The 16,402-nt window shown below is 40.6% G+C and overlaps 1 protein-coding gene across 1 annotated transcript in view; it reads right to left on the reverse strand.

Moving 5' to 3' along the window:
- MACROD2 (mono-ADP ribosylhydrolase 2) overlaps window positions 1-16,402 on the reverse strand; it is a gene marked incomplete at both ends in the record, with an annotated part of 889,218 nt that overhangs the window by 61,375 nt on the left and 811,441 nt on the right. Inside the window, 2 exons of the mRNA XM_080615786.1 lie at window positions 730-810; window positions 7,919-7,960. Coding sequence (XP_080471912.1) covers window positions 730-810; window positions 7,919-7,960 — 123 coding nt within the window. The remainder of the gene's footprint in view (window positions 1-729; window positions 811-7,918; window positions 7,961-16,402) is intronic.

A 16,402-nucleotide genomic window follows, 5' to 3' on the forward strand; every position in this document is an offset into this window, starting at 1 on the left:
GAACTCTGCACTGTAAAATTAAGTCTTTGATGTTAACATCCTTTAACAACCCTCCCAATGAGATACAGATTAAGAGAAGATACTTTGATCCAATCTTATAACAACATAGACCACATTTACCTCCACACACATTGACAAGCTGCCCTGTGAAGACTCAAGTGCAGGAAAGCACTCTTACAGGAACAGCACTATAGGCATTATGTTAAGCACCTGTGACTTCTGACCATGGATAGATGTAATACATGCATAATGTCTAGAGCCATGAACACCGTAACTTGAATGTAAAAGGATTCAGCAAAAAAAGTCTTGTAGTAAAGGAAAGCAAGTATTTTATTGCTCCATGTTTTGCAGCAGATAGCCGATTTACCTGACCAACTTCACCAACCAGATTATGACCCAAGCCCTGCACAACATGCATTACATTTTGTATTGTTAATTACATAAAGTCAGAACAGGTTAAACATAAACCAGCAACAGTTTCTCATTACATATCAGCAATAATCAGTAGCCCACCACACAAAAATAGCATTTTTAATCCTGAATCTACCTTGAGGCGCAATACACTCCAGAAGAATCACAATCCATGATCTAGGCCAAAAGGTACTTTCCAAGTGTGTGCAAACACTCTTAAATGAAAGTTTTCCAGTTCTTTCCCAAGAATTCAGAGTAAACTTTTACTCTAACATGCAAAACTGATTAATAGCTCTGAAACGGCATCAGACCACCTACCTTTAGCATCATCTTGCAGGTCCTCAGGCTGCTCCGCTTTGCTGTTTGTGGGAGATGGAGGCTGGCCTTTTTGTTCCAATCCTTTAAACAAACAGAAAAAATAATTGCATATATTACTGTGAAATGGTTTTACTGTATCAAATATTATCATGTGCGATATCACAGCTGTGAGTCCATATTATCTCAGCACTCCATTCAATACCCAGTGCCTATCTTTCTATTATTAAAATACATTACTGCATCATCTGGTATAAAAGTCATAATAGGTGTCTTTCAGCTGGGACTGGACTTTCCCTAACTTTCACATGGCAGCAGTGAATAAACCCCATACTAAAATAATGTACTTCTTCACAAGCTCTTAATCTCTTCACAATTAAAAAGAAAATTAATAATGTTTTAATTTGTAGTTTTTAACATGACACATATTATACTGCATTATGGAACTATGGAGAAAAATGTGAATGAAATTATCTTCCTCTCTCAGCTCAATTCTCCATTCAGTGTTATAACACAGTAACAAATTAATATTGACTAAAATCAGTAATGAAATGAAAGGTAGGGAAGCAAGTTTGGTAGTGAAGTAGAGTTTAGGAAATTAAAGCTTTACGAGATAGAAATGTTCAGGTTGAAAAATTCCATTCCAACCTTTTAGCCAGAAAACAAGGAAAAAACGGAGGAAAAGGAAAACCTTCTAAGTAAAAATCATAACTGAGGCCAGTTAAATTTAAGATCTCCCCTATTTGTGGAGACCAAAGCTCAGCGTTTGGCATCAGTTGGTTAAAGTTTTAGAACCATGAACTTTTTCTACTACATTTTCAAAATACCCTGTTATCTTCACATACAGTATGAAATTACTGTTTGTTTGCTATGATAGAAGTGCAAGCTGGCAGCTCAGAAAGGCCGTTCGTACAAAAGGGAGGCCAAGCTGGAAATTAATCATAAAAGGTATTTGTAAATTAAGAGATTTAATGAAAGCAGGTTCACTAATTAAAACATTCTTCAAACACTGTTCCTTAACCACGAAAGCAGAGACTGGCAGACAATTAAAACTCAGTTCATTGCACCTACTGAATCTATTCAACCATGACGAGAAAATTACTTTCTGTCATTGGACTTCCCATCAAGACCCCAATTCCTTGTGGCCAAGTGAGGGCCTGGGTGAAGGAGAAGCCTAATGAAAACATACTTCTGTGCATGCTGGGAAGAAACCTTGACCACTTGTAACCAGGCAGTTTCGGTAGACATATGACCGTGCTTGATTTACCCCTACCTGCTGTGATGTGAGAAAGTAAGAATCACGGTATTACCTCAAACTGATTAGCTAATTAGCACCTGGGAAAAAAGCTACCTACATGTGTATAAAAAATTGCTCCACTATTCCAGAAACCACTGCCTGTTCTGCTGTCATACATACCCTGCACAATCATCTGCTCTGTATGTCGCTGAAGTTTTAAACAGCTCTCAGCAATCAGGTGCCCAGTTCTCATAAAGGAGAGCTCTGTTAAGAGCTGTAGATACTACCCTTGTATCTTCTATCCTTTCACTAATACATGTATGTAGAACCAAAATGCTGCAAGTTTCCAAGCAGGAGGTATGAAAGAAGTAAATAAGGATGTGGAAAGGGAACTTGCAGAGTCAAGGGGAATATTGTGATTGCTCAAGAGACAAAAAGTGAGTGAATCGTTGGCTTTACATGGAACCCAAGAAACTCAGAAACGTTCTCTGCCTGCCCTCCTTGGAAACTGGCTATTCTATTGTACTTACATCCATAAAAAAGAAGAGCCACAGACTGGGAAGCTGGCAGGAATTTGCAAGAAGCAACAGCTCAAAACGCCAGCATAAATTCCAAAACGGAGATCGGTATGCAAGTAATTAAATTCCATCTCACTTGCTTAATTTTAAGGAATTAGCATTAACCAAAAAAGCCAAACAGTATTGTTCGTGAAAATTCCTTCTAGAATGGAATTTGTGTTTCATTATAGAATTCCATATAGCTCAGAGCATGGAGGGCCCTTAGCAATCACTAAATAAAGCTAGTTACTGCAAAGCAGTACATGCTTTGAGGTTTGGCTCAGGATCAGGAGGTAGACCTTTCCTGACAGCAGCTAACATAGGACACATCGTGTGTCATGTCACCACATTTGCTCATCTGAATTTGAAATTCAAATACAATATTTTGAGGAAAACAAGAGTTTTCAAGTGCTAACTTGAATTTCTTTTTGGAGTAGTGAGGATGTAGGAGTAACCACAAGAAATACTGTGGGGAAAAAATCAAGGCAAAACCTGCCGAATAAAGACACACTTTGTCAAACCTTTAAAAGGGTTACTCAGGAGCAATGGTGATAGAGTTCAGCAAGAACTTCAGCACAAAAGAGAGGTCCCAAAAATAACCAGGCTTTTAAAGATTGATTCCTGCCAACATTCTCCCATTCTTTTAAAAAACAACTTGAATATTTATAATGGACCATATTGACGTACAGCTTCTTTGGTCCTAATACCACTCTGAACTACCTGCCACGCTCCCTTTTTTGGTTGACAACGATACACATCAGGGGACTGAATCAATAGGAGTGTTTCAATCAACACTCACCCCTCTAGTGAGGAATTTTATCATCTAACCAATCTGTGAGGCTTCCACTAGTCCCACAAGTCAAATGTCAATCAAGTTTAAGTGCAAATGTCCAGCCAGGTCTTTCAGGAGTATCTGAATACATTAGATAATATAACCAACAACTTAATTGACAGCAGAAAGATGGAGGGGAAGAAGCTTACATTCAGAGAAGTCAGAACTGTTACTATCTCAAAAGAAATTATCTTTTTGCACTCTATAAAGAACCTTAAAATGCTCACAAAAGGCTGCAGAAGCAGTGTCCCAGGAGAACAAGATTTCAATCACAATTTCACTGCTTTTTAGCAGATTTCCCTTATTCCAGACACAGAAAAGGATTTGCACAGGCTTTAAAATAATGTCTTTGTATTACGGTCAAAATACAACTCTTAACCCTTTCTGCTCTTCACCAGTATGTATGTTTTTCAGAACAGTTAGCCAAGTATTACAGAAATTTCTGTTTAAAACCAGCACACCCAGACAAGTGTATGAACTGATCATATTGAAAGCTTTTCGAATTGTGATCATCTGTGCAAAAAGGTTTCTGAGCTCTAACACTGGGAGAAATGATTCTTCTTTATAGGCTGCTTCAGAGGGCCAACAAGCCACTTAAATCTCACAGTCTGTCTCCAAGTAAGTTATTCCCAAAATCTCTCACAACTTCCAGATCTCCCTGGTTACAAGTGATTGCTATTTTCACCTCAGGTAAAAAAGGAAGTCTTCCTCCAAAACCTATATCCAAGTATAAGAGTGTGCACACAGTGAAACACATAAAGGAATACTGTATTTATACAGCATACATAATAGGGTTTCCCGGAATTGTTCAAGGCCAGGTTGGACGGGGCTTTGAGCAGCCTGGTCTACTGGAAGCTGTCGCTGCCCATGGCAGGGCGGTGGAACTAGATGATCTTTAAGGTCCCTTCCAACCCAAACCATTTCTTGATTCTATGATTCTCTTGTTAGTGTGAACACGATCCTTTGTCCTGCCATTCTAGGCTGTAGGAATCTGGACTGTGCTTCTCCTAATAGCACATGCTTCTATAATTTCCACATGCAATCACTGCAATTGCACATGCAATTATGGTGGTATTATTATATTGCACAATTCTGTGCATGAATATGTGAATCCATGGATATAAAAGCAAAGTCCCCCAGAAGTTAAAGTCTAGAATAATCTTCCCTTAATGGAGCTTGAAACATTAAGCATCATGACTCTGCAGTATTAAATCACTGAAGTTAAAGGTAGACAAGACTATTAGGTCACCTGGTTCTTCTCTTTGCTTGTGTAGGAAATCATTCACAAAGGCAAGCTGAGATGTGGAACTGCACAGGTCCATACCCGCTATTACTATATCTGCCCTTTTGACTCAAGCTGTTCTAACAGCAAACTGTGTGACATATGATAACATCAAAGCACTTTAAATTAAATGGTGCCGTTAAGTCAGCAGCTGCTAAAGATACACCATCCAGAATAACAAACCAATGGGTTAAAATCCCGTGAGTCAAACACCATTGAAAGAGTGGTCTTGGGAATGTATATTTAATAAAACTAGGTTATTTTTATTTTTTAAATGTTTTTCTTATTCTAGTACATTCAATATATGTATGTCGTTATGTGATTAACTGGCTAAAATGATCATTTATGCTTGTTGATTTTATAGTATTAATGTAGATATTAATGGACATTATCTGGCAGATGTAATTAAGGTATTCCCTTGTTTATTTTGAAGAGAAATCATATAAGGTCTTTCTGCATGTAATGAGATATTTGCACTTCAAGGTGGTAGAAACACAAGACAGATTACTTTCATAATGTATCCATTACTCAATAATGCACACATTTGGTCATCTGTTATTCCTTACTGCCAGCTAATTCTCTAGCTTTTCCCAAGGCCTGATCTGGTGTGCACTGAAGTCAGCAGACAGATTCCCACTGACTTCAGCTGTTACCAGATCAGGATCTGTGTTTTTTTCCCCCCCTAATTCTTGCCACCATCTTTAAATTAGGATCGATTCTGTAACCTCCATCTCATTCTACTACATTCTTCAAATGAAAATTGGCACAGCTACAGAGTGTACAGCTCATTTTTGTCCTTATTCTCTCTGTATTTTCTCTTGTTTTGATATTGGCCCTCAGAAACACCCAACCAGTAGAAGTTGGAGGTACAGGAACTTAGGTGAAATTTAGAATACCTGGATCTCTGCCTAAGGTCCTACACGTGTCTGCAATATGTGCTCTCCAGGAGCCCAACATTTCCTTTCGACTTTTTTTTTTGTCTTCTTAAGTACAGGAATTGGAGAAATAACCCCAAAGGAGACTGAATATGGACAGCTCGAAAAACCAGGGTCATCAATATTGGTGCCAACTGCTGACTCCATCTGTTGGAGTCATGACCCATGAAGTCAAGCAGAATGAAGAATGATTATTCAATTAATACCGCAAGTGGTGACTAGAAGTTGCTACTCTGTATTTCCCTTAGAACAGTGAAAAGCAGATATCCTTCAAACTGATACAAATCTGAGTATAAAAATGAAAACTCCCCTCAATGCAGAAACTATGTAATTATTATTCCTGCTCATGCATTCTACTATTATTAGAACATTCATGCACAAATAGGTCAAAAGGACATAACTTTTGTACATCTGCCCCACTACTGGAGCAATATACAAAAGATACTTCTTTTTAGCTATAGGTATTGACTGCTGACAATCAATGAACTGATTCCCAAAATATCTCCAAGTGATAAAGAAATAACCAAGTACATGTTGTTGAAGCTCACAGAGCCTTACAGGCAAATCTATGAGGGAAGCTATGCTCTCCTCTATCTCATAAGCACAAAGAAACAGATAAGGAAATATATTCCTGATGACTTAATTCAGTGATAATTTCCCAGAGCAGCTATGTAGCTTCACCTAAATTAATGAAGCTGTGACGGATACAAGGCAAGAAAAAAAGAGACCAGCCATTAAGTGGAAATGTACTTCCTTTTAATTCTAATATAAAATGCTTTTCAAAAAATCAATGCAATTTGCATAATCTCCATAAAAGCAACAAGTCAAAAAATGCAAACTAATTGGTCTTATAAAAGTATACATGCCATGATAATGGTAAAAAGCGACACTGGAAACATTAGATGAATACTGCAAAATTCAACTGTAGAATAATCTTTGGCAAATATTTGTTGTTTAATGACGGTCTTTATTTTTCTACTTTTATGTATCTATGTACAACTAAATCAATCACACTAATTGTATTAAAATTTCTGAAAGTTCTTATCCTGAAATCTTCACACGAAAAAGTAATTATATGTAATAAAATCAGCAGGCCAGAACAGCCATACAAGAATGTGCTAATCCATCAGTGTAACACGTATCTATGAATATCGATGTTTTCACATCTATGCATATACACCATTCTTCAAGTATTTCTAATTTCTAAGCTAATTAACTGGTTGCATAAATCATCATAATCCATTTGTCTTTAGGACAATCTTGACGATTTAAGCATCCAACATATTGCTTTGGAAACTTTTACCTCTGTTTTCTGGCTGGTGTATCTCTCTGTGTGGCTCTCCTTTCCAATCATCTCCTATCTTTTCACAAAGAGAAGAACTGTAAGTTCCTGCACAGTCACTGGGCTCTGATGGGATTCGGGTCACAGAGACCTGGGGACAGTGCGCATACCTGGTGCACTGTCACAGATGGGTACCTGCTGCTCAGGAAGGAAAGGCAGAGAAGAGTAGGGGGAGCTACGTTGCATAGAAGAGGAGGTCCTTCACTGCACAAAAGTCTGTTATGGAAAAGGAGATATCCGCTGAGAACCTTTAGGTGAAGTTCATCAGGGAAAGAAACACAGGGTGCTGTGATAGAAGGCTGTTACAAAAAGCCTGATCAAGAAGATGAAGTAGGCGATGCTCTCTACAAAGAAATAGCAGAAGTCTTCTGACTGGAAGCTTTTCTCCTCGTGGGAAATGTCTAATCCTCTGTCCTTTCCTCTTCTTGTTCCTCAGGCCTTTCTTTCCTTTCTACCTATCTATTGTTTCCACTTCAAGCCTATTTACACTACCAAACCCTAAACATTGACATTTGTTTTAAACAACAAACTTGGGTTGGGAAAAAAGGCCTCTGAAATATTGTCCAACTGAGTTCAATGCATTTAAGAGGCTGTGGGAGAGTTTTGCTACCGTTTTCATTACAAACCAACCATGGCCACTGATCAGAACTGGAGATGACTCACGAATTGCTGTATTCACACCTTTTTACACACAAAGAGACTGTAGAATTTTAATTATTTCCCATTCATGTTCAAGCTAGTTATTAATAAAAACCATAGGAGTATCAATCAGAGGCTCATTACAGATGAAGACACCAAAAAGGCACCCTCAGCCATTCTTATTGTGTACTTTTTACTATCAAGGATGGTCTACTCTCTGTTAAGAAACAGAGATGACTGTTGTAGCATTGGCAATAAATGACTGGCACCGCTTATCACAACCAAGGCAATTAGTATCAAGAATTCTTTCAGCTCAGTTGATGCTCTGAAGAAGTGATATATTTTAGCATAAAATATTGTTTACTCACCTGTCTCTTCATTCAGCTTAGTCCCATCTTCATTAGCATCATCTGTCAAAAAAAATATTGACAGAAACTGATTATTAAGAATACCAAGGATTACCTAAAATTAAATATTCCATGTTTCAAATTGCCCATATCTTAGTTTGCCTCCTCCGATTTAACATTTTACAGTAAGATCTGGAGGTGGATGGGAAAAGAAGGCATTGATACTGGACTGTTACGACCACATACAGGAAATGCAGGGAATAAAGACAGGGAAAAAAAATCCAGTATAATTTACAGATTTCTGCAAATTATGACTTCTATAAAATGAAACTGCATTCTTTTTTCTATCAGAGTTTTTGCTTGTTAAGTTTCAGTTTGCTTTGTTACCTGAGAACAGCTGACTATGTTAAGAAGAGAACTAGTTATCCAGAAATCATATAACACGAAGAAATTACTATAAATTTGCCAGACAGGACAGTTTAAGACCAAACTCGGGCTAGCCAAGAAGCAAACACTTGTCATTAGTAAGATGATATATGAAGAAAGGAGATTCCTTCTTTATGCAAAAGGTTTCACTTTGGTAACAAAGGAATTCCTTACTGCAAGTATTTTTGATGACAGAAAATAAAAATTAGTAGCCTTAGTTAACATCTAAATAATTCAATGTTCCAGAGCCTTAATCATCTAACGGAGAGCTCAATGACCGCGGAACTTTATGTCAACTGTGTTCTTAACTCATATAGACTCCATTTGTACCCTTTTAAACGGTTTTGGGCACATGCAAATTCTGTAGCAAGCCTACAGTTTCCATTGAAAACTTAACATCTTTCAAACTTGCGTATGTGCATATTATTTAGCCATTGGAACCCAAATGAGTTTTGCAATATTATGATCAATACTAATAGAAACTAGCAGCAGTATTTAGGTCCTAAATATGCAGGGTCAGATCTTTATTTTGGATCTCCACTGAGATCCAAATGCTGTGACACACACTATGAGGATTAAGTTCTGCTTTCCTCAAGATCTGGAGGCTGATACTTTATTTTAAGAAGCATGAGAACAGAACAACTGGTTAATAATAGAGGCCTTATGTTTGATACAAGCATTAAAATCATGAGGCTGAGAATTTTCATGGATGCTTGTGAACCTACAGTAGATGGATCTGTATGCATTCTTCTCCTCTTCCACCTCATTCAGACATGATCTGGAGGGCAGGACTTTCAGAACCCACTATATAGCAGCCAGTAACACCTCTCTTGAGTACACCTCAGTCCAGCCCAAAGGACCAGGACTGAAAACTATCACTGCAGATTTTACTTCCTTTCTCCTTGTTTTGCAAACAGTTGTTTTGGAGATCAGAAAGGCACATGGACCCCTACTGTACAAATATGAATTTTTACACAGAAACTTTGAGGAGCTTTGACAGGTAATTTTTGAGACAAGAAAATGAAAAATCTTGTTAAAGCCAATGGGAATTCCGCCACTGACTTCAACAGAGCCAGGATTTTCAACTGGAGTCCTGACATTTTTTAACAAACCACTCAGAAAACATTTGGTTAACATAGAGATTATTAATTATTCAGTTTCCAATAACATGTTCTTTCCATGGAAGCACTTATAATGAAACCAGCATGATAAAATTTCAAATTAATCTAAGACTTTACACTAAATCAGCAGAACATAATATCTTAACATACATATATCACCTGGTCTTCTGCGGAAGTTCTTAATTATAGTTCTGTAAGTGACTTGGAATCTGAAATTCCCAAAGCAACAGAATAGCTTCTAAGCTGGTGATAATGGACACAGACAAGAAATCTGATGTTATTAAAAAGTAGTGAAGTCATTATGCAATATAATTATGAAGAGGCAAAGACTGTTTTTGGGAACTAATTGTGAGTTAAAGGCTGTTTTTTCTGGGAACAGGAGCCGAAGTCTCACTAAAAGGCAGTAAAGTCCTTACGTCATTTCTGAAAATGGGAGCTGGGCTCCCAACTGCTTTGTGACATGATCTCTGGGTCATTGTGGTTCCTTTGTGGACCCCAATTTGGATCTGAATCTGAGCTGCACTTTGGCACACGACTCCCCAGTCACTTCATGTCTACAATTCCTACTCTCACACTATGAATGCATCTAGTGGAAGTGCTGCCCTGTTGAATATAAAGCAGTCTCTTTCATTGACCTTGGTGTGGCTGTCTGAAGTGATAAACACCATGTTTAGTTGACAGAGCTTTATGCCAAAACCAATTACTTGAGATAAAAAACCCCAGCGTTTTAGAAATCAATATCCAAAATTCATTCACTTTTCCCCCAAAAGAATGATATTACAGGCAGTTTCTTCATTCCCGGTTGTGAAGAAGTAAAAGCAAGTAGAAGTATTTTTTATTGAACCTTTATATCCCTAATATGAAGCAAAATCAGTGCCAAGATGGCTATAAATTAGATTTGTAATACCTAGGTTTTGGGGTGTTATTTTTATGTCCCCTATGCATTTTTCTTACCCCATCTAGAGGAAGCCTCTTGGAGGTTTGCTTTGGTTTGAAATACACATCACAGACAGTGAATCTGAGTAAAACCACAAAAGAACCCAAGAGTGAATCTTTGATACCAGTAAACACTTCCTTAAAAACATATCATCAATATTTCTTGGCCAAACTCCCCCACCTGACAGACCAGAGCTGAGGTTCCTCTGTAACTCTCACCTTTACTCAAGGGCTGCTGAAAAGTAATTGACTAGGAAAACATGTTATTGTGTGTGTATGCATGTACCCACTTTCATTACCCTTTTGGCTACAGATGCAGAACAGCGACCTCTCACGTAGCTTCCCCATTAAAGCCCTGCATTTTGGGAAGCTCCACCAAGATGGCCTTGCTGGAAAAGGAATTGCAGATCTTGCAGCCCTGAGTCAGAGGAAAACTGACAGTGATTCCCTGCAAGAGCCAGTCCACCCCCGGGAAAACACACATCAGTATTTAGAAGGCTCAGGATACAAGGAAGCCATCTAATCCAAAATGTGGGATATGGTTGAGAGTGCAAAATTTTCTGGCTTTTAAGTTGGGCTGGAGTATATAAAATTAAGGTATTGGATTGGCAATGTATGGGAGAGCAGCTTCCAGTCAAGTATAAAATAATTTATAGCTGAGAGTCAACCTATGATTGAAACTCACTCTCTAACTCGTGCTGTCTGGGGTAACCGTATCTCGGAAGAGCACAGAGCTTTGCATTTGGGAGCAAGCTGCTCAGAATATGCACATTTGTACAAGTCATAGGCTCCCTGGTAGAGTCATGTAGCAAGCGATGCCTGTTACTCCTTCATTCCCCTCTCCCTTGTTAACCTGCCGAGCTCTGTGAAACAGAGTAATTGCACCATAGCTGCTCTTACTGACACTGGGGAAGAGGATGCCTTCTTCTGTCATATACTTTTTATTTTTCCCTTTGCCTTGCTGGTTAGGTTCTTTCTCTGTCTCACTAGTCATTACATATAAGCAAACACAAGCCAGATGGCTAAGACCATCAATCTGTGTTTAAGATTTATGTTAGGAACAGAGAGGTGAAAGGCTCTAAATACTGCTGCTAATCCCCAAAGCCATTAAACTGCTGCCTCCTTGTTGCTCATGCTTCTATTTGCATTCTACTTCATGTTAGCACGCAGAGCCAATGCTGTACAAACACCTTTTATTTTTAACTGTGCATGCATTGAAGAGCTCTTACTTGAGAGCCAGCTCCACGCTGCAGGAGGCTGCTGTTTCATCTGCATTCAGGGCTTGCATCCCAGGCTGCCAGAGCTCCCTCAACACCACTGCTAGCTCCTCCCTGCCTTCCTCTAACCTTTCTTCAGCTGCCTTGTCTCATCCTTCAGGTTTTGTTCCTTTTCTCAGCACTTTCTGCCGTTGCTTGATTTCATACAATCACAGAATGGTTTGGGTTAGAAGGGACTCCTAAAGCCCATCCAGTTCCATCTCTGCTGCCACAGGCAGGGACACCTTCCGTTAGACCAGGTTGCCCCAAGCCCTGTCTAACCTGGCCTTGACACTTCCAGGGATGGGGCAACCACAGCTTCTCTGGGCACCCTGTGCCAGCGCCTCAGCACCCTCACAGAGAAGAATTTTTTCCTAATCTCTAATCTAATCTCTGTCAGTTTAAAGCCATTCCCCCTTGTCCTATCCCTACATGCCTTGGCAGAAAGTCCCTCTCCAGATTTCTTGTAGGCACCCTTTAGGTACTGGAAGCTGCTGTAAGGTCTCCCTGGAGCCTTCCCTTCCCCGGGTTGATCAAAATTTCCTGACATTCCCTCATTTCCAGCCAACACACATATGCCTCAGCCTGCTCCCCTTGCAAGTGCGGCTCCATGTACTGAACATACCCAGGGAGGAGCTGGGAGGACACTGGGAACAGACCAGTCTCCCCTCATCAGGCTGCATGCACACACACTGGCAACAGAGCAATGAGACGGGTAGAGCTCTTACAGGAGGCTGAAGTGACAAGGTGGTGACTGTACTACTGATGCTTCAAAACAAGACAAACACAAAAGCCCCCATAAAAGCTTCAGTACTGACAGCTTCAGCCATCCTGTTGAGCTTATTTACTATACAAAACCAGGGATCCAGCTGAAAAAGTTCCTGCCGTGAAGCACTTGCTGAGCAGGTATTGCATGATCTGCCTGTGCAGTTTCCATAGAACAGCAGAGGATGTGCAGCACAACAGCCTTGACACATTTTGGAAAATGGATTTTGGGGTCACCTCTGCTTGCTCAAACAAAAAATATCTTGTCTCCAGTCTTGGAGTAGGCAGCAGTGTGGGCCGGGGTACCTGCCTCACGCAGGCTGTCTAAATTGTGACATTATCAGGTTTCCAGCAACTGAAAAGACCTAGTGGGTTCTCACCCTCCACATTTCTCTCCACCACACTTGTCTGTCCAAAATCCTGTCCCAGAGTTTCACCCATGGGTCTTCATGATCATCATAATATCCTGAAGGAGCTTTATAGCCATGTCTCGTGTATTTTCAATCCTTAGTTATCGAAAAATCACTTCTTTTTGATTGCTTACAACCACTGCAGCTACCCAACAGGAGCTCCACAATAGTACAGAGGCTCTATGTCCATCTCAACCTAGAAGAGTTGATGTTTTCAGCATAGTAAAGCACAGGAGAACACCCTAGGGTTTGATGAAGCCCAAACGTACATATGAGGTTTGCAATAACCTAGAAACTCACAAGCTCTTTTGGTTGTTTCGATCCTTCCAACTCAGCTCTCCACCGGGAGAATACAACACACTGACCAATAACACAGAAAAAGGCAATGTTTACTTTGAGGAAAAGCAGATTTGGAAATCTCTGCCAGATGAGATCAACTAAACCCAGGCCTGATTCTTTTCACATCGAGTTGTTAAAAATTATACTTTCCATAAAGCTTTCCCTTGTCCTCAGTGCTCGTAAGAAGTAGAAGTAAAAAAGAACACGGTAAAACAAAAGAACCTTTTCTGCTTTGGAATGAAAAATAGGACTTCTTTCGGTTGTGAACATTTGTATCCTTTAATCATGCAATCCTGCATACGCAGCAATAGGCACTACATAAACCTCCATCTGACACTAAGCAAGTTTAATGAAATTTTTTTAGTCTGATTATAAAGAAACTTCCTCTGATACACTCTGTACATCCTGGCCTTGCTGCAGCATCGGTGCAGTTTTTCTTCCTGTGTTGCTTAGTTACACCAGTCCCACACCACCAGAGTCTCACTGAATGTACAATGTGTTTGTAGCTTTTGAAGCCATATCAAACAGAAATCCTTAGTACCAATCTCCTAAGAAGTTAGGCACTGGTTTTTCCTGTCACCACATAGATGGCTTCTTTTATGTGCTGTATCACTTGATCTGCTGTAAAATACATATACGTGTACGAGCCTCAGCTGCATAAGAAGGCTACCTGGCAGCTGCCATTCCCACTGCTAGGGAATTGGACAACATTATTCCAGTGCAGGAAATGGTGTTCACAGCTAGGATCAGATTTGGATTTCTATTTCCCAGATGCTTCTACCTTACACAAAAGGAATGAGGCGCTGCTTGGGAAAACAGACATCACTTTTTAAAACAGAACCTATTGCAAAACTTCCTTATTTCCTCTGTGCCCCAAAAATACTGGAAACAACTGGGCTTTGTTTACAACAAGTGCTAAAGTGGATTTCTCACCCCCATGTATGCTAATGCAGTCACACACAAAATGGTATGTTTTGCATGTGGTGACACTTTTCTAAATTCAAACTCCTAACAAAATCCCATCAGTAACCTAAGGCAGAGGTTGAGACAAATGAGACAAACACAAACTTAACTGCATCCTTTGCAATGAGAAGCACTTTGCAATTAAAAGCACTTGCAATTAGAAGCAATTCGGTATCAGCGGCCAGAGAGGACAGGATAATTCTGGGCATGATAAAAAGTGCATTTGGAATGTTTTACATGGGATGCCCAAATATACAACACAGCAGGAAGAAAAGATCCCTGATTTATTCACATTTGATGCTATACAGAGAAAGCTTCTGCTTGTTCACCTGCTGGAGCCAGGCATCCATGTGTGAAGGCCTGAGTACAGAACAGCAATACACTTCCCTCCCTCCTTCCTGCAGCCTCTCCCAAAGCCTAAGGCTACATATGGACCATGCTGATTAACAGCCACTGTTGGATCAGTCCTCTGGTGGTTGAGCTAATCCTCTTTTTAACTATATTTAAGACCTATAGTCTTTGCATCACCTCAAAGTGAGCATTCTTCGGTTGATACGCCAGAGGAAGGGATGCCATCCAGAGAGACCTCGACACGCTTGTGAGGTGGGCTGATGCCAACCTTATGAAGTTTAACCATGCCAAGTGCAAGGTCCTACACCTGGGTCGGAGCAATCCCAGGCACAGCTACAGGTTGGGCAGAGAAGAGATTGAGAGCAGCCCTGCAGAGAAGGACTTGGGGGTGTGGTCGATGAGAAAATGAACATGAGCCGGCTTCAGTGTGCGCTCGCAGCCCAGAAAGCAACCGTATCCTGGGCTGCATCAAAAGGAGCGTGACCAGCAGGTCGAAGGAGGTGATCCTGCCCCTCTACTCTGCTCTCGTGAGACCTCACTTGGAGCATTGTGTGCAGTTCTGGTGTCCTCAACATAAAAAGGACATGGAACTGTTGGAACAAGTCCAGAGGAGGCCACGAGGATGATCAGGGGATTGGAGCACCTCCCGTATGGAGACAGGCTGAGAAAGTTGGGGCCGTTCAGCCTGGAGAAGAGAAGGCTGCGTGGAGACCTCAGAGCAGCCTTCCAGTATCTGAAGGGGGCCTACAAGGATGCTGGGGAGGGACTCTTCATCATGGACTGTAGTGACAAGACAAGGGGTAATGGGTTCAAACTGAAACAGGGGAAGTTTAGATTGGATATAAGGAAGAAATTCTTCACTGAGAGGGTGGTGAGGCACTGGAATGGGTTGCCCAGGGAGGTTGTGAATGCTCCATCCTTGGCAGTGTTCAAGTCCAGGTTGGATGAGGCCTTGGGTGGCATGGTTTAGTGTGAGGTGTCCCTGCCCATGGCAGGGGGGTTGGAACTGGATGATCTTAAGGTCCTTTCCAACCCTAACTATTCTATGATTCTTATACCCTAACTATGTGCTGGGTGAAAACCACAACTAGTTCCTTTTGCTTGTTTTCATTCCACTTCATCCTTTCCTGGCATACCTTGTGCTTCTTGTGTTACAAGAGAGGGTAAATAATTGCTCCATAGTCACCCTTCTAATTACCGCACTCATCATCTTCCCTGTGCTCTCCCACACTATAAATGTATGCAGCAGCCTCGATCTTGCATCTGTATAACCCCTGTGCTTTCAAGGACATCCTCATTGCCTCCCACTTCACTGTTTCAATACAGCCCTTATCCAGGCATCATCCCAGGAGCTGGAGAGCTCAGGGATTTGGAATTGACAAATGCATAGAAGCTGCCATTTCCCTTGACTTCTGGGTTGACTGCAAGCTCCATTGTCAGTTTGACCATAGGAGACAAAGAAAATGTCTACAAGATGCTACTGGAGCAAAGAGGAGGAAGCTCCACTTAGCAAAGCTCTTGAGTGTTGCTCTTGACACAGTTATGGTCTATCCATACCCTGCTCCAAGCAGTGCCATTGCTGCTATCAGGAACGAGGAGGCAAACAATTCTCCAGACCACAGAGCAAGCAATGTCATGAGCCTCTGTCAAACTGTGTACAACCAGAGGATCCAAGCCCAGATTTTGAGGGAATTGATACTTTCAACACACAGCCAAAGTCTAGAGCAATGCTCTGTCAGCTGTTAGCCAGGAAATAATTCAAAGGGATAGTACCAGGAAGTTTAGTTAGGATTGAAACTGAAGGAAGAAAATGCCCATTAACTTTTTATTAGGTACTGGAAACCCAACGCCATGGAACCCCCTCATGCATATCTCTTAAGATGCTGAAAACAGTATCTGAGCCATTGATTACATACGCTGTCTCTCAAGCATCACTCC

This window comes from Psittacula echo (assembly GCF_963264785.1).
Source record: "Psittacula echo genome assembly, chromosome: 4".
Lineage (NCBI taxonomy): Eukaryota > Metazoa > Chordata > Aves > Psittaciformes > Psittacidae > Psittacula > Psittacula echo.